The 22,370-nt window shown below is 40.0% G+C and overlaps 1 protein-coding gene across 1 annotated transcript; it reads right to left on the minus strand.

The window, feature by feature from the left end:
• Positions 1–658: 658 nt before the first annotated feature.
• LOC148425573 (LIM domain-containing protein 1-like) lies at positions 659–21,492 on the minus strand. The gene is made up of 8 exons (XM_088409281.1): positions 20,113–21,492; positions 12,876–12,977; positions 6,618–6,685; positions 5,691–5,753; positions 5,439–5,569; positions 4,031–4,082; positions 3,267–3,335; positions 659–2,949 (listed from the first exon to the last, which is right to left on the minus strand). Exons 1-8 carry the CDS (start codon positions 21,224–21,226, stop codon positions 2,812–2,814), a joined length of 1,737 nt encoding a protein of 578 aa, XP_088265407.1. The 5' UTR covers positions 21,227–21,492; the 3' UTR covers positions 659–2,811.
• Between the last annotated feature and the right edge of the window lie 878 nt (positions 21,493–22,370).

Below are 22,370 nucleotides of genomic sequence, written 5' to 3' on the forward strand. Positions count from 1 at the left end.
TTGACCATGAGGGCGGTGCTGCACAAATCGCGTGGATATGCTCGATTTCGATCTCGTTACACTCCGTTCAACGAGGAGTAATACTGTATGCTTGACTATTACAGCAGTTTGGTTGTTGTCTGCTTAGTTGCCATTCAGAAATACACGTGTACATACGTGTACATACGTACATACATACATACATACATACATACATAAGTGAAATGTAAAGCAGAATGAAGCGAAAGATAAATATGGAAAATCATCGATAGAGAACATTCTCTGTGTTGATTGTTTGACTGAGATATACAGTACAGTGTTTCCTTGATTATCGCAGGAGTTAGTTACCAGAAAGGCCTGCGGTTCCCGAAATCCGCGAATAGATTGATTTTTTTTTTGTTTGTTTGGTTCCTTTTTTTCCAAATGAAATTGTTTCTCTTGCACCAAAAAAAAAAAAAATAAATAAATATTTTTGTTTGGTCTGACTTAGGTGGAAAAATACCACAAAATAGCAACCGAGTCTGCAATTGATATTGTCATAAATGAAAATTCATGTAAAAGTTTGTTTTTTAACCTAATAAAATTGCTATATTTTGACTGATCTGTATCAAGTCGCAATAACCAAACTGCAATGTAGCGAAGGAACACTGTACTAATGTAAAAAAATTATACCTTTCAGTTAGGTCTACAGCACATTTTATTAAATATAATCACTCATCAACAAGTCAATGTTGTTTTTTTTTTGTTTGTTTGTTTTTAAAATCAGAAGCAACAAATGGCCTTGACACAAACTCCCGAAATTACTTCAGTTATGACAAAACGGCATATCAGGCAACCTCACAATTAGGTTACACTATAAACCAATCAGTATTGACAAGGCCTTGAATAATCAGACACCGGCATAAATGCGTATACACCCAAAAACACATACCTGAAAACACACAATTCCTTACAAATTATATTAGAAATTTCAACCTTCATAGGTGCCAAGTAAACATACTGCATTCTAAGTGCTTGACTGAGTGCATGTGACACAAACTATCTACTAAGCTATACCTATCATCTGCATTCTTGTTTACGTGATACAAAACATCATTTTTCAACTGTTTTTTTTTCCTTTGACTGCCTTTCACTTCATCTACAAGATAGTCTTATCGCATGATCATTTATTGATGAAATGCTCATTTTGGAAGACAAAGTTTAAATTTTGCCAAGACGTTGCCTATTCTACAGACCCAAGACCACATCGAGAGGATCATCATGACAAATGATCATGTCTTGCACAGATGATGTACAAATTGGACTGACCATCAATCAATCACAGGGCTGATACAGAGAAGCAGTCAGAGACTCACATTGAGGAGTAATTAAAGGTTCTCCAACTGATGTGTGTTTTTGGACTGTGAGGAAGCTGGAGGTAAACTAAGGGACAACTTTGAAACCAACTGCAGGTTTGAAGCCGAAATACATTGATTTGGGGCGCAGGTTAATTATAGGGTACCATTCACACTCACACCTATTTTCTTTATTGAACCTTGAACAATTAAGTGCAATTTTATCTTAACTTTACGTGCAATATATTTGAATTGATTTGTAATATAAGCACTTCTTTTATTTTTCTTTATTAAAGAGCAGTGATCATGTTGAACCAGTGCATAATTTCACAGGGGCTGATAAATATACAATTTAGGAATAAAACGTCTGTTTGTTTGTTTGTTTGTTTTTTGATGAATGCTTAGACTGACTATACTACTGTATTTTATTGTTGGATCATAATGACGATTCTTGGGGAGCTAAGTACATGTTAGGTGATGGTTGGAAGAAAAAGCTTGACAATCAATGATTACAAGTTGGCGCCCATTACAGACAAATTTGTTGTAGCAACAGTTGCTATGGGTCATGTAACCTATTTATCACCTTTGCCACGTTTATGTTTTTATCACTTTTATCATGTAGGGTTCTGTATCTACTGTTTTGATTGGTTTGTATCAGTTGCCATGCAGTTGTTATGGTCCTTCAGTTTGCTTTATTGTGTCATACAGGATTTATGTTTGACATAATTTATGCTTAGTTCCGTGACACGTTGATAGAAAGTCAAGCTGTCTTCCAAGTTTCCTTCAGTCTAATGTTTGAGTCTAGTTTGGCATTTTTTCTGATGCTACCTGTGCTTATGTTTGAATTTTGTGTGTAGATGGTAAATTTGGTGCTTTTGACACCATAGACTTTCAACTTTCCCTGTCTGTTTCTGGGTCTAAATTCTGCTCCTCACGTGACACAATTGCAAGGAACATTTAGAAAGAAAAACACACACACTCTATTACACGCTTATGGACAATTTAGAGTCTTCAATAAACCTGTATGTTTTTGGAATGTAGAAGGAAGCCGGTGAACCTAGAAAAAGAATCCACACAAGTGTGGGTAGAACATGCAAGGTCACAGCGAAGACCTGACCCAGAACCTTAATTACGTTTGTGAGGTAGACATTCTAAATAGTAGGCTACCATGTGGCCTGCATGAATCCAATTTAATCATCACTTGTGATAGAAATCCTCACAAAATGTATTGCATGTTAGAGTAGATGGTTGAAGGCAAAGCAGAGGAGTAAAAGCTGGCATTTTGCAAAGTGGCGGGTATAGCCCCACACTTTACTGCATTCAAATAAGGCTTTGGTTTACTGTTCGACTTCATTATAAGGACGTCGACTCATAAGGGTTCACGAATCCATGAAGTGAAATTTGCAAACAATCCTTAACCTACAAGAATTGTCATCACGCGCCACTGTGACAGTTCCCCAAAATGTCCACCAGGTGTCTCCCTCCACCCACAGTGGTGTTAATAGGAAGCGCTGCTGGCCAGGGAAGAGGAGCTGCCTGGCTCAATGTGCTTCAAGTGGCAGGTGTGGCAAAGAAGGTGGCCATTCAGAGGGAAACAGCGATGACCCTCCTCGTCATTCAGTTCCATTTTACAGTCCTGAAAGAAACAAGGATGAGGCAATATTACGAAGCAGTTTTTTTTTGTTTTTCTAGAAATGTTGCATATTTTCCTGATGAACATAAGGAACCGTAAATTACATTTCTAGCAGAGCGCAAGTAAAACGACTAGTGTCATGATGAGATATTGCATAGGAGCTCGGCTCGGCTCAGTGGTATATAATTACTGTCACGGCTGTAATTAAGATCAGCGATCATTATGATGTCTAATCATGAGCCATTTAGAAGGCCTGGCTTGAAGACCCAAAGTGTTAGCAGATAATCCACATTGCAGTCTCGGAGTGTGTTATTACTCACCTCGCAGTGATAGCATTCCACATGATAGTCTTTGTCCATGGAAACCACACGGACGGTCTCATCTGAGCCCTGCTGAGACATTGACACAACTGAAGGCCGTCTAACAAGAGGACACGATGGGAGCAGCATTCTTTTCTACTTCAGCCAGTCTATAGCCTCACTTTATGACCTTGGCGCTCAAATTGAAGTTTATTGTACCTTTTTCATCAAATATAACATTTATTTCAAGTTGCTCTTTCATATTTTTTTTTAACAACCATTGAAATTTGCTTCCAGCAAAGCCAGTGCTAACTTGAGACATTGTGTTGCTTTTGCCAACATGCCCTATTACTTTTCATTTTTTTCTCGTGCTGAAACTATGATATATATATTGGCCAAATGCCATGCCCTAAAAAAAAAGTACAATTCATCACTGCATTGACCAGACGGTGCTTAGTAAATTAAATACAGTATTATTCAAATACCCAACTCTGTCAAGGAAGATGGAAAATGATCAATCATGAATCATATCAAATCATAGATTAATCATAAAATTATTACTTTTGTTCATTTATCTATGCCAGTACAATGACAAGAACAACAAATACGGTGAATCCTTTTCCACTAGGTGGCAGAAGGCACAATTAACTTGCATATACCGTATATGTTTCCATTCATCATAAAACAGAATTTTAAAACTTCACGGCCAGTGCCAGTTTAAAAGCTACCAGTTTCTGTTTAAAAAACATCATGTATTTTCTATAAATATATTGTGTCATGTTTACCTCGGATGGAAGGATGGGTTGTTTGCAGGAGGCACATTTGGGAGCCAGGACCCTGGAAAAAAAAAAAGTATGAAAAAACACCTTAAATGGATTGGCTTTGCATGCATGATATCGCAAAACATGAGCCAATCTAACTAACAGAGCTTTCATTCAAGTCTCTCCCAGCCTTTTAAGTTGAGCCTCTGTGTTTTTCCTTTTCAGTCAGACGAGATTCCCAAACTAGATCTGAGTGAGCCGATGCCAGTTCTGCAGATGTCATGGCTCACCCTCAAATGTGATCCAGGAAGAATGATCAGACAGATAGAAAAAGTGTTCTACGTGAGCGCACGGTGGAAAACGGGAGTTAAAATTAACAAACGTCCTAGTGTGCACAGGCTAGACTATTGACCAGGGGTCAACTGTGCACCGAGACCGTAGCAAGAACACTTAGGGACTGTCAGACTCTGCTGAGCTGTACGTGTTGTCGAAAGCAGTCTGCCAACAGCTGGACGGACACGCAGCGCTGCTGTTGGGGTTGTGGGCGCCAATTTTTGGCAGCGTGATTTGTACAGCTCTGGGAATCACAACAGAGTAGCTTTATGGGTTAAACCTCAACAGTTGTCTTTTTTTCTTTTTCTAATTCCACAAAGATGATCTCTCCCACCACATATGCACTGAAATCATGGTGTACATACGGACACAACATTATGAAAGCTGTTTCAAGATGTTCTCTGACTTGTGAAATAATTATTATAATAAAAATAACAAGGGTGTCAAAACTGTTTACGAGTGTGTCTGTCTCATGGTTCTTTTTTTTCCTCACAGTAAATGGACTTTCACTTATATAGCGCTTTTCTATCTTAGGTACTCAAAGCACTTTACACTAACTAGTCATTTACCTACTGATGACGCAGCATCAGGAGCAACTGAGTCTTGCTCAAGGACACGTAGACATGGTCGTGATGGTCGGAGGATCGAACCCACGGCCTTTCGAGTGGGAGACGACCACTCTACCACCGAGCCATGTCGTCCCAGTGAACAGCAATGTTTTGAAGTCGGTGTTCATTAAAGGACCAAGCTAATATTGCTAACGCCAATTAGCATGCATTCTACTTGTAAAGTAGATCTTGGGGCAAATACTTTAAACACCCCTGATCTAACATTCCTTTTTTTCTGTATTCCATTGAAATAGATGTGTTTTGTAGTGAATAGAGTGGCAAGATAAGTGAGGGTGGTTGTAAAAAGATGACCCAAGCACTAAGTGAAACTACAAAGCAGCGACAACAGTTTTGTAGCAAATACAAAAAATTAAACGCTTGTGTCATCTCCGCTCTGTATTTGCCTGCCATCACATTTTTAATACAGCTTCAGGATATTTCCCTGCAGAGATCAAGATGGGGGACATGTGAGCGGAAAGCACGGTACCCACCTGTGGTAGTCTTTAACACAGTAGATCTTATTTTCAGTGTCCACGGTAAAGGGCACGCCGTCAAGACTCTCATTACAGATAACACAGCGGAAGCAGCCCGGGTGGTACGACCTCCCCAGTGCCTGCAGGATCTGGAGGGACAAAATTAGTCCAGGGACAAAATTAGTCCAGGATGTAGCACATTAATATTTGTATTTGCTTGTGCCATTTGCAGCATCATCCGGCTGCACTTACGGTAAATGCAAGACTTACCATGTCCATGATCAGGTGACCACATGCATTGCACTTGTCAGCTGACTGCTGGAACCCCGAGTACTTTAGCAAAATGAGACAAGACTGTCAGTTTTTCCAAGACGAAAGAGCAAAAGTGGTCAGCGTGGTTATTTTATTACGTCTGCATGGAATAGCTTTCCTTCTGGAAACGGTGTTTCTTAGAAAACACTTTCACAGTCAATGTGGCGTGCTTTCTTGGACTTGGCTTTTGTGAAATAATATTCAAATGTTTAGCCTTGTGGTGGAGGGCCAATGGGATTACTGACATAGATCAGCATACATTCTATTTACGCAGTGTGAATGGACAGTGTAGAATGCCTTATATTGATATTGTACAGGAGGTTTACAACAAAACTGGGAATTTGAAGAACTAAGCGCTTGGGAGTTATACGTGAATTGTGCAAATTTCTAACAATAATTCTTTAAAGCCAAAACATGACAAATGCACTCATCTCTATTGTAGCCAAAAAGTTATGCCAGCAATTTTCAACTGTATTAGCCAGCTAACAATCAAATCAGTATAATTATCTACAATTAGCTCTGTTAGTTTTACAGCACTGGTGTCAATACCTGCGATCACTCCCAACACCCTGTAAAATTAAACAGCTTCTCAAGTTACTGACCTCTTTACAACCCTTCAAAAGTCTAATTTTAAAATGACTCTGAGACTGATATATTAGGCTGGCATCTTTGAAAGGATCATTTGAGGTGAACCTTACCATTTATCAGTCTGTATGGCTGAAAGTCAATGAAGCTCATATTCGATCAGCTTTGCGTTCAATTGAATAGGCCCAGATAACTGATAACTGATAAATAAAAAGGCGCAGAGTAAACTGAGCAACTGTGGCGAAAAAATTCTTGGTTTTGTGCCTGGCGGAGCTATTGCTGCGAGTGCACTGAACTCACCAAAAAGTCTTCTTCACAAAAAACCCGTCCGCCGACATAGTAGAAAGCCTTCCCTCTCAGCCTTCGACCTGCAAACAGTCAGATCCGTTTACTTTGTTTCGATTTTTCATTCGAGCAGGGTCGACGGACAGAATGAAAGGCCCTAGCAGAAAACCTTGAAGCATCAAGTCTTACATAGAACAGCACTAAAAAGCAGGTGATTAATGACACTATGCAAAAGTAATGGGCCCTTTTGCAATATTCAGTGCACACTGCTGAACCTGCGGTCACTAAATCAAAAGGTATGTCAGGGTCTTTGATAATGTACTGTAGCTGGGGCACAGAGCAAGTTGCAAGCAGACGACATCTGGGTCCAACATGTGGGGAGGATAATCACGGAATCAAATTACTGGACAGGTGCAAGGAGAAAACAATCTGTTCCTTTGGAATGCAATGGACCAAAATGACCCGGTGTATTTTTTGTACTGTCTCCACATGCTGGCTGTCCTTTCTGTTTCTTTCAATACTTCTGCAGGCTCAATTTGACTAACACCAAAGCGTGTACACTGCCTTCAGATGGCTACTCCTGCGCGGGTCCCACAGGAAGAGCCAACATTCTTTACATTTTTTCACAAATGGAAGGTGTGGGAAATGGGGGGAAAGACCAGAGTAAGAAGGTGTTTATCTTGCACAGCCAATCAGCATTGGGCGAGACCCCTGATTTTTTGTATCTTTCATCTTAACCGAGACGATCTGGACAATTCTACCTACCCTTAATCAAATTTCTTCCATTTTCAGTTCCTGAGGGTATAACGCGCTGTCTTCCAAGTCTTTTGTAAACATAGCTTAAGACTCATTCCTCTCCTCATTCAGGCATTTTTTAAGCCAGTCAGTCTAAGCAGGAATGCTCTGTGCTTTGCGAAAGGATAACAGCTTTATTAAAGTCAAAAGGTAGGGCTAACCACTTGAAAAGAACCATACTGAACTGCGTGTTCATAAAAATGTTAATTAGATGACTGAATGAGCAAAACGCAAGGACATTTTCTCATTAAGGCCTTTTATGAATTCCCTTATGTAATCCTATTCAGGAATAAAAGCAATTTAGTAACCACCTTCTGAATGATTTTCCCATCCCACTTGAGCAGGGATCTGCAATTAAAAGTTACAAAGGGCCAGCCAGTAGAGGAGAATGTATTTAAGCTGAGCCTCAGAACATCTTAACGTATCTCAAGCCTTATTTTTCAGCCCAACCCATGAGTCTAATGTAAAAAATAAGGAATATACTGCGGTCCTAAGCTCTAGTGCCGAACGACACATGTTTTTGTTGGCTTTCACAGTAAAACAAAGAGGTGCAATGATTAATTAACAACTAAATGATTATCAAATTAATATACTGTGTATATTTAATAAGCAATTGATTTGAGCAGCAGTTCTCAAAAGGGGTACAAATACCCATACGTGGAGGCACGTCAGGGGTCGTCAGCTTTTAACAGGCTCTGCAGCTATCAGCAAATCTAATTCAATAATGTTAAGGCTGTGAAAAGAACATTAGAAACTCTAATGTAATTAATTTGAAACTGCTTTTCAAATTAAGACAAAATTAATTGAAACATTAGGCAAGTTAATCATTGAGCTAAGCTAAATCGAGTTTGTTGACCCCTTTGCAAATGTTGTGGCCTTAATAAGTTTCATTCAGATATGTATTATCATTAGTGGTGCAATTTTCTGGCAGACAAGATAGAAATAAAACAAAGGGTGTGAGGTGATTTCTCTTCTGTAGTTGCTGAATGAAATGCATCTAAAAATACCAATGCAAATGTATTTCCAAAGTTTAATCAATAAGACCGCATTCCTTATGATTTAATGATTTATAATCATTTATAATGGTTTGATTTTGTTACAATTCACACATTTGTTTGTAGTATTTTCTCTGCAAACAATTACTACTAAGTCAAGAAAAGCTGCCTGAATTTACTAAATGCAAATGGGTTAAACATAACCCAATAATGGGTCAAAAAATGAGCAACCCAAAAGTTGAATAGATTTGATCCAACTTTCTAAGCTATTTTGCATGTTTCCGCTTCTCTGTCACCTTGACAAACTGTGGCTCTCATCGACGAGACTTGTTACAAGCCAGCAAGCGTGAAAGTTGTCTCGGATCAAGATAAGATGGGATGTCAAACAAAAAGTCCTGTTTGCAGTAAACTGCATCCGCAATGCTGTCGGTACAACCACGAATACATACTGTACTGTGTAAACATGCATAGTCCTATGTATGTGGTAGGTGGGCTGGTCTCCTCTCTGTACTCTTGTTGTGCCCAGCTGAAATAACAGCAGCCAGTGTGCTCCTAGAGCCCAGCGTCCCGAGGCCCCCCGGGCCTGCATTCCTCCCCAGTTGAGATGCCTTTCCTGGGGGCACCTCACAACGAGTTTTCACATTGAGCAAGCTATGAGAGGTATGTGATGGATAAACTCTACTCAACCCTACTTTAGCCATCACCCAAACTTAAGCCCCCATAACACCTAGCTCGCTTTTTTCATCTCGTCTCAAATGCAAACAAGAACACACACACACACACACACACACACACACACACACACTCACACACACACACGCAAGGGTGTAAATGTAGATGTTAATCGTACACGCTGGGGTGTAGCCAACAAGGTCAAAATTGTTGCAGAATTAGAGGTCATTGTCGGGGGTGGGTCACCTCAGTGTCGCAAATACTTCACATACCCTCCATGGGGATTGAGATTTTAATTGGGTTTTGAAAAGGGGGCAAAGACTGTACACTGATGAATACCAAAAACTCTTTCTGAATCTGAAATGTACTTTGCATGCATGATAACTAAACTGTTAAACCCAAGTGAGAGTAATTTGGGGCAAATCACAGCCAAAAGATTGCACTCGTAACATGAGACAACTCAAAATAAGCCCCCATTCCACTTGCAAAACTAGTATCCTTTCAACAATGTACGGCACTATTTCAGTTTCCAGTCAAAAAGCCATCCATTTTTTAGAGGGCATCAACAATCCAAAACTACTGTACTACTTGAAGTTATAGTTGCTCTAATAATAGTGTCCACAAATGTTGAAACATTCATCCACAGTCATCTACAGTATATTTGATAGGATATATGATATGATATGCTATGATATATGATATGATATGATGCGTTTCAAATAAAACCTGTTGTTTTAAGTGCTTGTTTATAGAACAAACTTGTTATATGGATGGAACGGTCATAAGTTCGAACTAAACATGAATGTATGCATCTTTACTAAATAGCGTAGTCAAGCCATTAAAAATTGAGGGATTAATAAATTAGGTTATGTAAAAAATTCTGTAATAAATCTTTTTAGATGGCACAGTGAAAGAGGGGTTAGCACGTCAGCCTCATGGTTCAGAAATCCTGAGTTTAATTCGAGGTTGCGACGGCCTTCTTATGTGAAGTTTGCATGTCCTCGTGTGTTTTCTCCGGGCACTACTGCTTCCTCCCACATTCCCACATGCACAGAAGGTATATTGAACACTCTAAATTGTCTAAAGGTGTGATTGTGTGTGTTAAAGTTGATTGTGAGTGAATGGCGGTTCATTTTTGTGTGCCCTGCGATTGGCTGGCAACCAGTGCAAGGTGTCCCCTGCCTACTGCCCAAAGACGGTTCGGATAGAGGCACCAGCACACCAGCAACCACAGTGGGTAGTGAAGATAAGCGGCGATAAAAGATGGATGATCTAAAATCCTCAACCAGTTGTTTTTGTTTGTTTGTTTTTAAGATACATTGTGATATGGTATATCAAAAGCTTAATCTCCACCAACCAAAAAGTGGCTTCAATTTTCTTCAGCAGACCTTAACAGGTGAACTATAACCATTTACCTTCTGCCGCATTTGAGACTAGGTGGAGGAATGGTTTTGTTTTCTTTTGTTAATCACCAAATAATAAGAAAATAAAATGAAAAATAAAACATTGTCAGTCTTGCCCATCTCTGACTCACTCAGTTCTCCAGTTTAGTTTGGCAAAGCTGTGAGGCAGAGCTGTGCTATGGCTTGCATTCATTAGTTTTTGCTGCAGTTGCAGCTGGGCGCTTTGCATTTATGTGGTCGGATAAACTTGAGCTGCTTCTGTGATAAGCAAGCTCCTTTTTTACAAAGAATGCAAATCACTCTACCTTCATCAAATGAGCCGTTGAAGTTTTTTTTTTTTTTTAAGTTAAATTTACTTTTCATCGGACCGACAATTATCACATGCTCTTCCATTTACACGTCTTCCTTCTGACCTCCCAGCCACAAAAGAAAGCTATAATGTTATGTCAAACATAACAGCCAATGAGTGTTCAGTTCAGGGTGTGATTGAATTTTCTTTTCCAAACCCCAAAAACTGCATAAAAACAGATCCAATCCGCATTCAAAAAGAATAAAGTCAGAGATTAAAAATGAGATCAAACGTGAATAAAAAAACATAAGTCTTCAAATATGACGCCAATTAACTGATCGCAATTGATCTGTTAATCTGACACCCTTAGCAAAAACGTAGGAAGTGCAGGGGAAAATAATCAGTCATACATGAAAGACAGAACATAAAGTTGTTGTAAGGGTGCTGCTGAAAATAATGAGCTTCATATCAAATTGTACTTTAAGACTGTGACTGTGTTACTTGGGTCTTGAAAGCCCGGGCCACTCGGTGTTCATGGTAGGAGGCCGGTGTGCGCTATGGTCATATTAATTCTGTCTGTATGTGGAACTTTTCAAAAACACTACAAAACAAAAACTCTCATTTTTTTATTCGAGTGTTATTATGGCAGCTACTAGGCCGGTCTTCGTACAAGAATGATTTTGCAGATTTGCGTGCGTGACAATTGGTTTCCAAATTTGTATAATTTTATGAAAGGTCCATGTAAACGCAACGTTGTTGGCATGCGACTAGAAAACATCTTGCGGTTGAATTAATCTTACTCCAAAGCAGTATATGAGTTGATATTTCTAAAAAATGAGTAGACAGTTGAGGTTTGGACAAAAGTGTATGCCTTGGCAAAATGTGTCCACAAACATACAGATGACAAAGCACTTGAGTAAAGTTGATGTGTCCGGGACCACATTTGCTGTGATGACTCACACGATAAAAACGATGCTACAAAAAAGCTGCTGTGGCTTTCAATAAATGTGTTTGAGGCTTCGTTGACTCGATATACCAACCCTAGTAAGGGCAGTGCGTTGGAGTCATGTTTTTTTCTAAACAAAAGTCGTGAATTTTCTGCAGAACTGACACTAGCTTTTAAGTGACTAAGTCCATTGAACTTCCTGAGCTTGGGTGTTCTTATTCTAAGATGTGATTGTTCTTTTCTGTCCCATTTTGAGAATCATGTTTAATTTTATTTTACACAGGGCTGGCCATACAAAATGTATACAAAAATATAATGTAGTCATTTGATATTGTAGTGACAATAGTCCATCTATTTTGTGGATGAATTGATGAATAGGAAGTTTTAAAAGTTTTCATTTCCATCAGGTTTTTTTTAAACTAGGATTTTTACTCCCCTTTGACCTAGGAAGTCTGAGTTGAGTGGGAATAATTGGACCGTGACTTCACAAAATTCTATTAACCATTACCAGCCATCTTTGTTGTTGACATTCGCCTTAAACGCTTTGAGGTCAGAACTGCGACAAATCAAGTGGGATAAATCAGACTTCCCACTTCCTTGAATACAGCATTTGAGTCCGTGATCCAAGTTCAGCCCATTGTAAGTGCCTAAATGGACTCATTGCTGTTGTTGCTGTGACTATGTGAGGGCTCTTTATAGCAAACATTTATAGCTGCACCGGTAGATCTAATTAAAATTGCAAGAAATAAAAAGGATAAGGCCTTTTTATGCTAAATCAATGTTTTGATTTCACTTTCAATATACATCACATTATGGGAGGCCCTAACAGTTTGGTTTCAAAGTTAATGTAGAGAGTTTAAGCTGCATATTGATATACTGAGTGATGGTCGACTGATTGCCAAACAAACCCTGCCGAACATGTCTTGTGGGAACTTCCGGAGTGACTGGCACACCTGGTAACCAAACACCGGCAGTAAAGTATTGTAAAGAAATGATTATTACTATTCAGACCACAAAGGAAGGCATTAGTATCATTCAGGAGGTTCTCCAAAAAGGTGTGGTAATCGTTAACCTTTAGATGCGACTTGAGCCAAGAGGCGACGGTGTTCTGAATGGAACTCAAGGTGAAGGAACTTGATGTGTGTGTGTGTGTGCATGTGTGCGTACACTTACTGCAGGCGCTGCAGGTGAAGCAGTTGTCATGGTAGAGGCTACCCATTGCCTGACAAGCTTGGTTGGCTCCATACACGCCCTTGTTGCACTTAACGCAGACTCCTAAGAAATGAGAAAAATAGCCGAGACACGTTGAAACACTCGTACAATGATCTTTGAATATTCTGTAATATCTTTTAATACGACACGTACTGTTCTATGTAATTAGCAAGTTATTGGCAAGAACAAGTGTGAAGTCTCTGAGAGGAATTAAAACAGGCAAGCAACAAAGACTCAAGGGGAAGCATTCAATTTATAAGACAGGAAGCTACTTAGCCGATATAAAGAAATATATCTCATTCTGCTTATTTGATTTGGCTCAGAGGCCGAGAAGTCTGTTAATGAAACACTGATAAAAATCAAAGAGTGCCTTCTCTCAGAGGACGCACTGCTAGTGGCTGCGAATGGGACACATGTAGATATGCTTGCATCATTGTGCAAAGAAAATGAAAAATATTCAAATAGGAGACAGAAGTGCTTGAGGGCAAGCCAAGCACACAACATAACCTGTCTTTTGACTTTGGAGCTCTGTGTTGATCATATTAAAAAAAAAAACTTGATCCCAAACTACAGCTATGTGGGAGGTCTTGTAAATTTAAAAAAAAAAAAAAGTTTTCGTCTTGTTTCTTCCCTTGGTATACTTAGGTCTGTAATGAAAATTATGCAATGATAACAGCTGAAGTGACAAATCTCAACAGAAATCATGCTCACAATAGATGTGAAAATAAAAGAAGACCTCAGGGAGCGACCCACGTAAAATTGGCAGAAAATAATGCGGCTGGCAAAATCCTTGTCCCCGTACATCTGGTCACCCTATGCTAAATTTGTCCCGAATGCAAAAAATGTCCAATCCATAAAGATACTGTAACAATAGCAGAAAGTAAGAGCTCAATGTGTCTCTTGTACAAGCAGGCATGTGGTTATTTGTGAGCATGTGTTTTTATAGAAAAACTCCCTGGTGACTGGGCAGCCCATTGCAACCAAGCCTGGCCCTGGTCCTCATCTGACACACACAAAGAAACTTCTGTTTCCACTGCATCCAACACACATGACACGTCAGCCTCCTCTATAAAATGCACGCATTTAATACACTCATTGTCCAAACCAGCCATGGTATACCTAATATATATATATATATATATATATATATATATATATATATATATATATATATATATATATATATATATATATATATATATATACACACACACATACTGTGTATGTGTGTGTTAATCCAGCTCAGTATTTCTGAAGACTGCAACTGATGGGACTTGTCCTCAGGGACCCCATCGGCTCGAAAAAAAGATTTAGAGATAACAGAGGGATATTATTGGAGCGCAGAGGAATGTCGCTCTTATGTAAGCCATTTTGTTTACATCACAACAATGTACAGTTTCCTGACAACTAATTAGCTAAAGAAAAGGTCTCGATGTTAAAATGTTGAATGGAGATAGTCGGTGTATGAACCAACCCAGTACCACTACAGTATATCCTATACACCTTTTGACAGTAATTCAAGGTCATGTTTCCTTTGAGCAGATCTCGCAGCGATTTTAAAGCCCCCACGGGTACAAGCATGTCATAAAAGTACAGTCGCTGCTTTAATGCTAGTAACCTCTTCTCAGGTTGTGCCGCTGCATATGTATTTTTGGCCAGTGTCCCATGTTCCAAAACAGTGAGATTATTCATGGGACCGGCTGCTGGCTTCAAATGGGGAGGGGGAGCAAAACATTAACCCGAGACCACCTCCCCTTCTCTGCTCCTTGCTTACCTTTTGCAGCTGTCAAAGCCCTGGAAGGATGCAAGTGGAAGACGGCATTCCAAAAAGAAGCCCACTGTCCACATGGACTGCAGCAGATCTGGCATTATTTCTTATCCCTTACTTTAGTTAAATCTACATAGGTCCTTCAAATAAACTACATGTTTTGCCTAATCTAAATGTGTTAGAAAAACATACAGCATCACCGTGTACTGTACAATCTACATTTTGCCCTGCTAGGTTTACCACTCACCGACTGACCAGCAACAGCATGTTACAACTACTGTGTGAACAGCAACCACAAAAGATGTGAGCTCAGGTACTTCATGTTGCCTATAACCTATTCAAATGTTTGAAAAACAGCAGATATTTGTAAGAATTGAAAATGAAACTTCTAAATTGTGAAAAATCAAGCAGTCTTCCCTTTTCTCAAATTCTGTGGGCGTGACAGGTGAAGAATGTGTTTAAAACTAGGAGTGTCCCTCCCAAAAAATTGCTTCATATCACAATTGGGATTCTCATTTACTTCGACTCAGAATTAATTATGTCCAAAATCATGAATATGAATAAAAATTATGTGAAAAAATTGTGAAACTAATCCACTTCCTGTCAGGTCCCATACATACATCGGAGGTCAATTTTGTCATGATTTTACTACACAACCCATTGGAAAAGCCAGGTTTGCACGGCAGGACGCACAACAACAAAAGATGGAGGAAATACCCCATTGAAAGCAAAGATTCAAGCCCTTACAGTGTTTGGAAAATGTTGCAGACAGCAAAGCCAAGGTATGCTATACCCACAGGTGGGCATTCCAAGGGTGTCGACGGACCGCCAAACGACAAAAACATTTTAAAGATGACGGACTAAGAGCGACTGAACAGTAGATGTCAGTGTAATCATCACCACATGTGTCACCTGTCACCGTTAATGTTACTATCTCACCCCACCTAGTTAAATCTTCCAAATTTCTGAGAAATTTTCAAACTGCCATATGCTTGGAAGAATAGAAGTGTAAACACAGTCTAAATAGGCAGCAAGCACATACATATACATATATACACACAATTATATCTACCGGTACATATAATTTGTGTCAATGTTAATAATTTTGACAAATTATTATGATAGTATTGTTATGATTGCTAATTAATGAAGTTTCCAGGTAGGTAGGCAAAATGGAGTGCAGTATTTGGCTAAAACAGAAGCAGTGCTGTCAAGGTGAAGAGCGGGTGCTTTGAAGAAGAACGGCATGAGGAGCAAAGGCCTTCATGCATGCATACTTGGGATAAAACACAATTCCTCCAGGCAGCATTCTTCTGCTCAACACAAGAGTAACATGGATAAAGAGTTTGAGATTCTCTTATTCTTAAATTTGACTATTAGACACTGACAAAGTGAATAGAGTAAGTTTACCCAGGTTTATCAAGGTAGCTATGATACAGGGTGGTTTACAGAGTTTCTTTTTACCTCCTTGAGGCCTCCCAACGTTTTGTGGTCAACAGTTATATTAGCATAACCCTGCTAAGTAACAAACTCATCAATGAAAACAGTGGATAAAAACACACATTTGCCAGGCTGGAATATATTCATCAGACGCATGCCTGGGACGACATCACATTTACAGCCTCTGCAAAGACTCACCAGAAAAGAAGCCAAGAATCCCTGGGAAGCGTTCCACGCAACAGCAGGATGGGATAAATCAATCCTTCTTAACACAACAAAACACTCAACTAAACTGGTGCGTTCATGTGTGGGGAAGGTTGAAGGAATCTGGGAGATGCAACAACAGCATGACCCTTATCTCATTGTATGCACGGAGTTATTCATTCAATCTCTAATGTTTCAGCGTCATAACTACAGCCCGGGGATGATTTGCGGTCCACCATCTTTTTTTCAGAGACCCGGGCATAAATTAATGACAAGGATAGTGAGAGAAGAGAGGGTGTAAAGTATCCCCCCAAAATAAAGAGGTGCCGCTAGTACCAATAAATTAATTTATAAAATGCAGAGCTTGACGCAAAGATAATAAAAAAAAAACTATTTATGACCATTGCTATTCAAAACACTGTGGTGAAAAAAGAATTTGATTTCAGAAGCACAAATAGGTTCTGTGTGGGTGTCCAATTTAGGGAACTGTTTTAAAAATGGTCAGCCGACAACAATTTGCTCTTGTTCTGGTTCTGAATGTGGAGATGGGAGTGAGTTGCCGTTGAGTCAGTTTTTGAAATTCTTCAAGCATTTTGCCCCAACCCCTTTAACAGAAAGCGGTTCTGTGGCAGTTCATCAAATTAACTTGAGAATATAAAGAATGTGTATTTGCTTCCACTGATTATAGTGTGTTTAAAAAATTAGTCATCGAATTCTAAGGCAGCCCTTGCATCCTTCTATTTTTCTGTTTGAGGGCCCAAAAAGGTTTAGACACCCCAGATCTAAGTCATATGTTGCCAAAAAAAAAAACAACAACAACAAAAAAAAAAAAAAAGAGTATTGACCGGTACGTCCACGTTCGTCTCTTCGAAAGTGTTAAATGGCCTTCGTCTTCTTAGCTGGAGCACTCATTTCTAAACCGCCTCGCACTCCTTCTCCAGATAATTCTTTCCTGGCCTCATTTTCACAGTATTTCCAGCTGCAGTTATGTTAGTGTACGGATCACCGGATGGCTCAGGCAGTACTATTTTAGAGTCTTTCAGATTTACTGTATTCTTCTTGCACATCAAGAAACACCGTCCTCGCGTCTTCTCATTCTCTGGAGAAGACATACAACCCATTTTCCACAATGCTTTATGGATTCTTTCATGAATGATTTGGTTCTTTTGCAAAATGTGTGGAAAACGGCTTCTTTTACGGTCAGCCTACACATTAGTGTCGTTGCACAAGAGAATGACTCAGAAGACGAGCAGTGTCCTCGTGGAAAGTGTGGGACTGTGTGGTGATGTGGGAATAAGGAAAAAAAAAAGATATGCTACTTTAAAAAGCATTTCCTCTGGTGGGCTGCAAACAGCATTGGCTCTCCCACACATTTGTCATATTCACATGGCTCAGCGATTTGTGAGCCTTGTTGTGACAGTGACGTACGCCAGAACGTCTTCTCTTACACACCAGTAAGTGCACATGGGGGGACTCAAGAGTTACAACCGTGACTTTTTACCTTGAAATTCCTGCAGGCGAGAAAGCAAGGGTGAGTGTATGGAGTGTACGACAAGGGGGTGATGAACAGTTTCCAGCATATCATATCAGCTTGTGTCCACCATCGTGTCACTAAATAATATATGTTATTTCAACAACGCCTTAGCTGCAAACTATGTAGACCAAAATTAGCCAAATAAATTTCAAAAAATGGAAATGTAAATATCCAACAATAAATACAAAACAACAATAAACAAATACATTAAATTAAATAATAAAAATTAAATTAAAATTTCAACGGAACAACATAACATAAAAACAACAACGACATAAAAGGCAATATTTACAATACTTAATGAATAAATGTTGCTCTGGGATTAATGGATTAAGAATTCCAATTTATTACAAAAGGTAGCAGGATCCCAAAGCTTTCCATCTCTGTCAGCTGCAATTGCATGTGAACTTCAGTCGGAGTGAGGACGGGAGACTAGAATACGATTCTCAACTGACTGGCCAGGCAATCCGTCAATCAGCTCACGGGCACTCCAACAAGACACGGGCACTCCTAAAAGACATGTGATTGGCACACTGCATGACCATCGACCAATGAGGCCAGGAGTGAATTACAACTCCTGGGCAGGAGTGGATTACACTTCCTGCCCTCATTGGTTGATGGTCGCACTGGGAGCCAATCACGTGTCTTGTAGGAATGCCCATACTAATCCTCAGTCTCAAACTGCAGTTCACAAGCAATTGCGGCTGAAAGAGATGGACAAAAAAAGCTTTGGGATTTTGTTACCTTTTGTAATACATTGGAATTTCAAGTGTAAACTCTAACGCTTGTTATCATGTTTGGTCAGGTACAGGCTTCACTTTAGTTCGACATCAGAGTATCGTTAATCTGAGAGAAACTAGCACCCCCCATCAGGAAATGTAGGTCAACACCCTGTTGTGTTACACTAAAAAACCTGTTTTTAGCATATAGCCTACAATTACGTTCAAACATAGTCGAAAATACATTAGAATGCATTTTGGAAATTTGTCTGAATGCACTTGAAAATACGTGTGAATATACTTGTAAATATGTTCAAATGTATTTAAATACAGGGTGACTCAGTGGAGCAGTTTGACCCGAGATCAAATCCACCTCCAGCAAGCCTGCGACCCTCCTGAGCATAAGAGGCTCTAGAAAATGAATGGATAGGTGTATTTAAATACATTCAGACTTACGTCTAAGTAGGTTCAAATAGGTTTGCCGGTCAAAAATGTTTACTCCATATGGCAGCTCTATGATTCTGTACTCCATTGCAAACGGCTGGAGAGCACATGAGCACAAAAAAGCTTTAATTGAAGCAAACACATCTGCAGACTCTCCTATCTCACCAACTTACTGGATGATAGACAATCCTGCCTAGTGTCTTGTCAGCAGATTTCTCACTAGTTAATATAAGCACAAAAATCTATTCTGTCATCCTTAATATGGACTATGAGGAAGTCTAAATCAACAGTGTGACTCTTGGCTAAAAACAAACTTGATGACATTTGAGTTCAACTGGCAATTTGGTGGGGTAAACCCCGACATGGTTTGTGTTTCAACCACGGGGCTTGTAGGCCGCATGACGACGGACGTTAAACTGCATGATGCGGCGGCAAGTAACCGGGCAATGAATCAACAAAAAGAGTTAACTGTAAACAAAGAGCAACAGTAGATGTACAGCTTATGATTCAAGTGATTCAATTAAGAATTTAAATCAGATAGCTGATGGCATTTTTGTCATTTCTGGTCATACCAATCAGCAGTAGTTAAAGTCATCAACATGGTATCGCTTTTAGCATGCTTGGAAGCCTGAATCCAATTCTGAGCCAACCAAGACATAAATAACATTTCTTTGCAACATCACACTGTAACCAAAACGTCAATACTGGATGGAACATTACACACATAAGTTATTGATGTGGCCTTAAAATCTTGAGGCTCTCAGAATAACTTTGCCAGCAGTTTTGTTAAAGGAGGGAGGATCCGCAGTGAGTAGCTAATCGTTTCAAAGATCTTCAATTAAAAAAAAAATAGTCTGCTCTGATGTCTGCCCAACTAGATTTAAGCGATCAGTGACAGGGGTTTGCTGGGATACCCACCAAAGTTTACAAAGAGTTTACAAAGAAGAAAGGTCTGAAGTGACATGATTGATGGCAAGCATCATATTGTGTGAACAAGAAACCAAAAAAGCGTTCTAAACTTTGGGTGGGTGACGTTATCTTTGGAGAAAAAAATTAATTTACAGGATTAGAATTACTTTTGATACTTACCAAAGTAGTCAGCTTTTGGTGGAGAATTGATGTCCTTTTCCAGACGGTTAGTCAGCGCCTCCAACTTTACCTCGGCAGTTGTCGGGCCCTGTTCTGATGGCGGCTGCACAGGCTTAAAGGCAGATGCTTCAGCACCAGTGGCCTTGCCAAAGCTTGGTATCTGGCTCTGGTCTTGACTCTGGCTGAAGCTTTTGGAGACATTACCCGGGTTTATGGTGGCAGACGAAACCTGTATTTTGGTTTGGGGTGCTTCAGAGGACACCTGCGAGGACGCCACCACTGAGACATTCTGGCTGGGAGATGTTTTTGAAGTTGGAGAAGATGCTGAATAGTGAGCTGCAGACTGAAAGCTTGCTCCTCCTGTGAAGGCACTAAGAGGCAATGAAGGAATGAGATCCGGTTTTTCGTTGGAAAAACCTGGAGAAGGTGGACTCCTGTTGGAAGAGAGGGGGGCATCCGGTTTCTGCAGTGGTGGAGGATTGATTGTGTTTGGAGATGCAGACCGGCGCTGCAGCGGCGATGCAACACCGCTTTCGGACAAAGATTGGGGATTGGGGCACTCTCTTGATGAAGCCCACGAAGCCGGATGACGAGCGTGCATGGGCGCGCTGGGAAAATCGTTTCCTGGGCTGGCGGCAGGGGAGATGTTCTGGTACAAATGTAGGTCTGAGCGCTCCTTATTATCGTAATTGTTTCCGTAGCCATATGCCCTGCTGACTGCAGGCTCGGGCTGAATGCCTGCATGGTTCTTCTGAGTGTCAAACTGTGAAGAGTGGCCCCCAGATGAGAAAGGGCCAGACAAAATTGGAGGTTTAGCAGCAGCTTCACCTGACTGCCTGGAGATGTTGATGGGTGGTCTGTCTTTTGTGTAATAAGTATTGTTGAGACCCCCATTCATTCTTAAGGCCTGGTTGTTTCTTGCCATTTCCTCTTGGTGTTTCTGCATGTGGATTTTAGTCATTTTAGAAGCAAAAACTCTTCTGGTTTCCTCAAAATCTGGATTATTTCCTGCATCCCTCCTCGTCCGAAATAAACCATCTCTAGATGCTTCATACATGTTTAAGTCCTCTATAAACTTACTTGCCTCCAGTCCTAAATCCTCGTATTTATCCATTTTGGAAGCGGTGTGAGGTCGTCTAAAAAGTTTAAATAGGGTAAAACCTCCAGGAAAAAAGATTATATCTCCAGCGGTCGTGACGGGGAAAGAACTAATCCAGAGTCCGGTTCAAACTTTTCTCCGTTACACCCACACTTCTTGTTGCAGGGTTTGGTTCAGACTCCTCCTGGGAGCGTCTTTCCGTGCGTCAACTTTGTAGTGGACAAGCCGACGTCTGTCTGCTTTTCAACTTAGTCGATCCCGACTCTGATAGCCAGTGGGCACTGGCCCCCTCCTCTCCTCTCCCTCCTCCTCCTCTTTCCTCCCACCCGCCTCACTCGCTCTGGCGACTCATTCAAAACTTCGATTTCCTTACGCCGTCAACAAAAAGTCCACGAAAGTACTTTAAACAGCAGATAAGTTTTCGCCAAGTGGTTTGTTCGGCTGGAACGGACCGCCGTAGTCCGGGTCCCCGATCGTCGACGTTGTACGTGTCAGCCTGAGCTCAGCCGGTGGACGGTTAGGACTCACTGGAAACAAGGAGCGCATTGTTTTTTAAAGGCACAGTGCTGCTTTTTAATTGTAACCGCAACCACTGCAGCAGTCATGCGGTCACAGTAAATATAACCGAGAAGCGTATAACATTCACATAAGTGCATAAACATCAACGACGCGACTTTTTGAGGCAGATTTAAAGGGACACTGTATAAGATTTACCCCGTCGGGAAAAAGGAATAAATTGATTATAAATTTCAAAAAGTTGCAAATAATTGCGTTCTTGACGACCAACAGTATGTTTAAAATATAATCGTAGGTCTAGTTATCGTTAAATTATATTTCATGGGGGGGGTGTCACTTCTCCAGAGGCTACGAAGGTTTTTATAGCTACGGACAAATTGCAGCACATCCTGCTGTCCGCGATGAAACAATGTCAAATCTTACTCAGTGTACAGTAAAGCCATTTTCTATTTGATGACTTTCGGACTTCCAGCCCTTTCAGCCACACACACACGTATAAACACTGTAAAAATAATTTACAGTTGTTGAAATTTTATTTATATTTATATATCTTTTTCTTTTGTTCAATAAAAAAGGACGTTTAGGAATATTTATACAGTTTTTATAGTAATAAAGATTAAAGATTATTGTAATAATCTTATTT

Source organism: Hippichthys cyanospilos, chromosome 3, assembly GCF_059441005.1.
Source record: "Hippichthys cyanospilos isolate Australia breed blue-spotted pipefish chromosome 3, RoL_Hcya_1.0, whole genome shotgun sequence".
Taxonomy (NCBI): domain Eukaryota; kingdom Metazoa; phylum Chordata; class Actinopteri; order Syngnathiformes; family Syngnathidae; genus Hippichthys; species Hippichthys cyanospilos.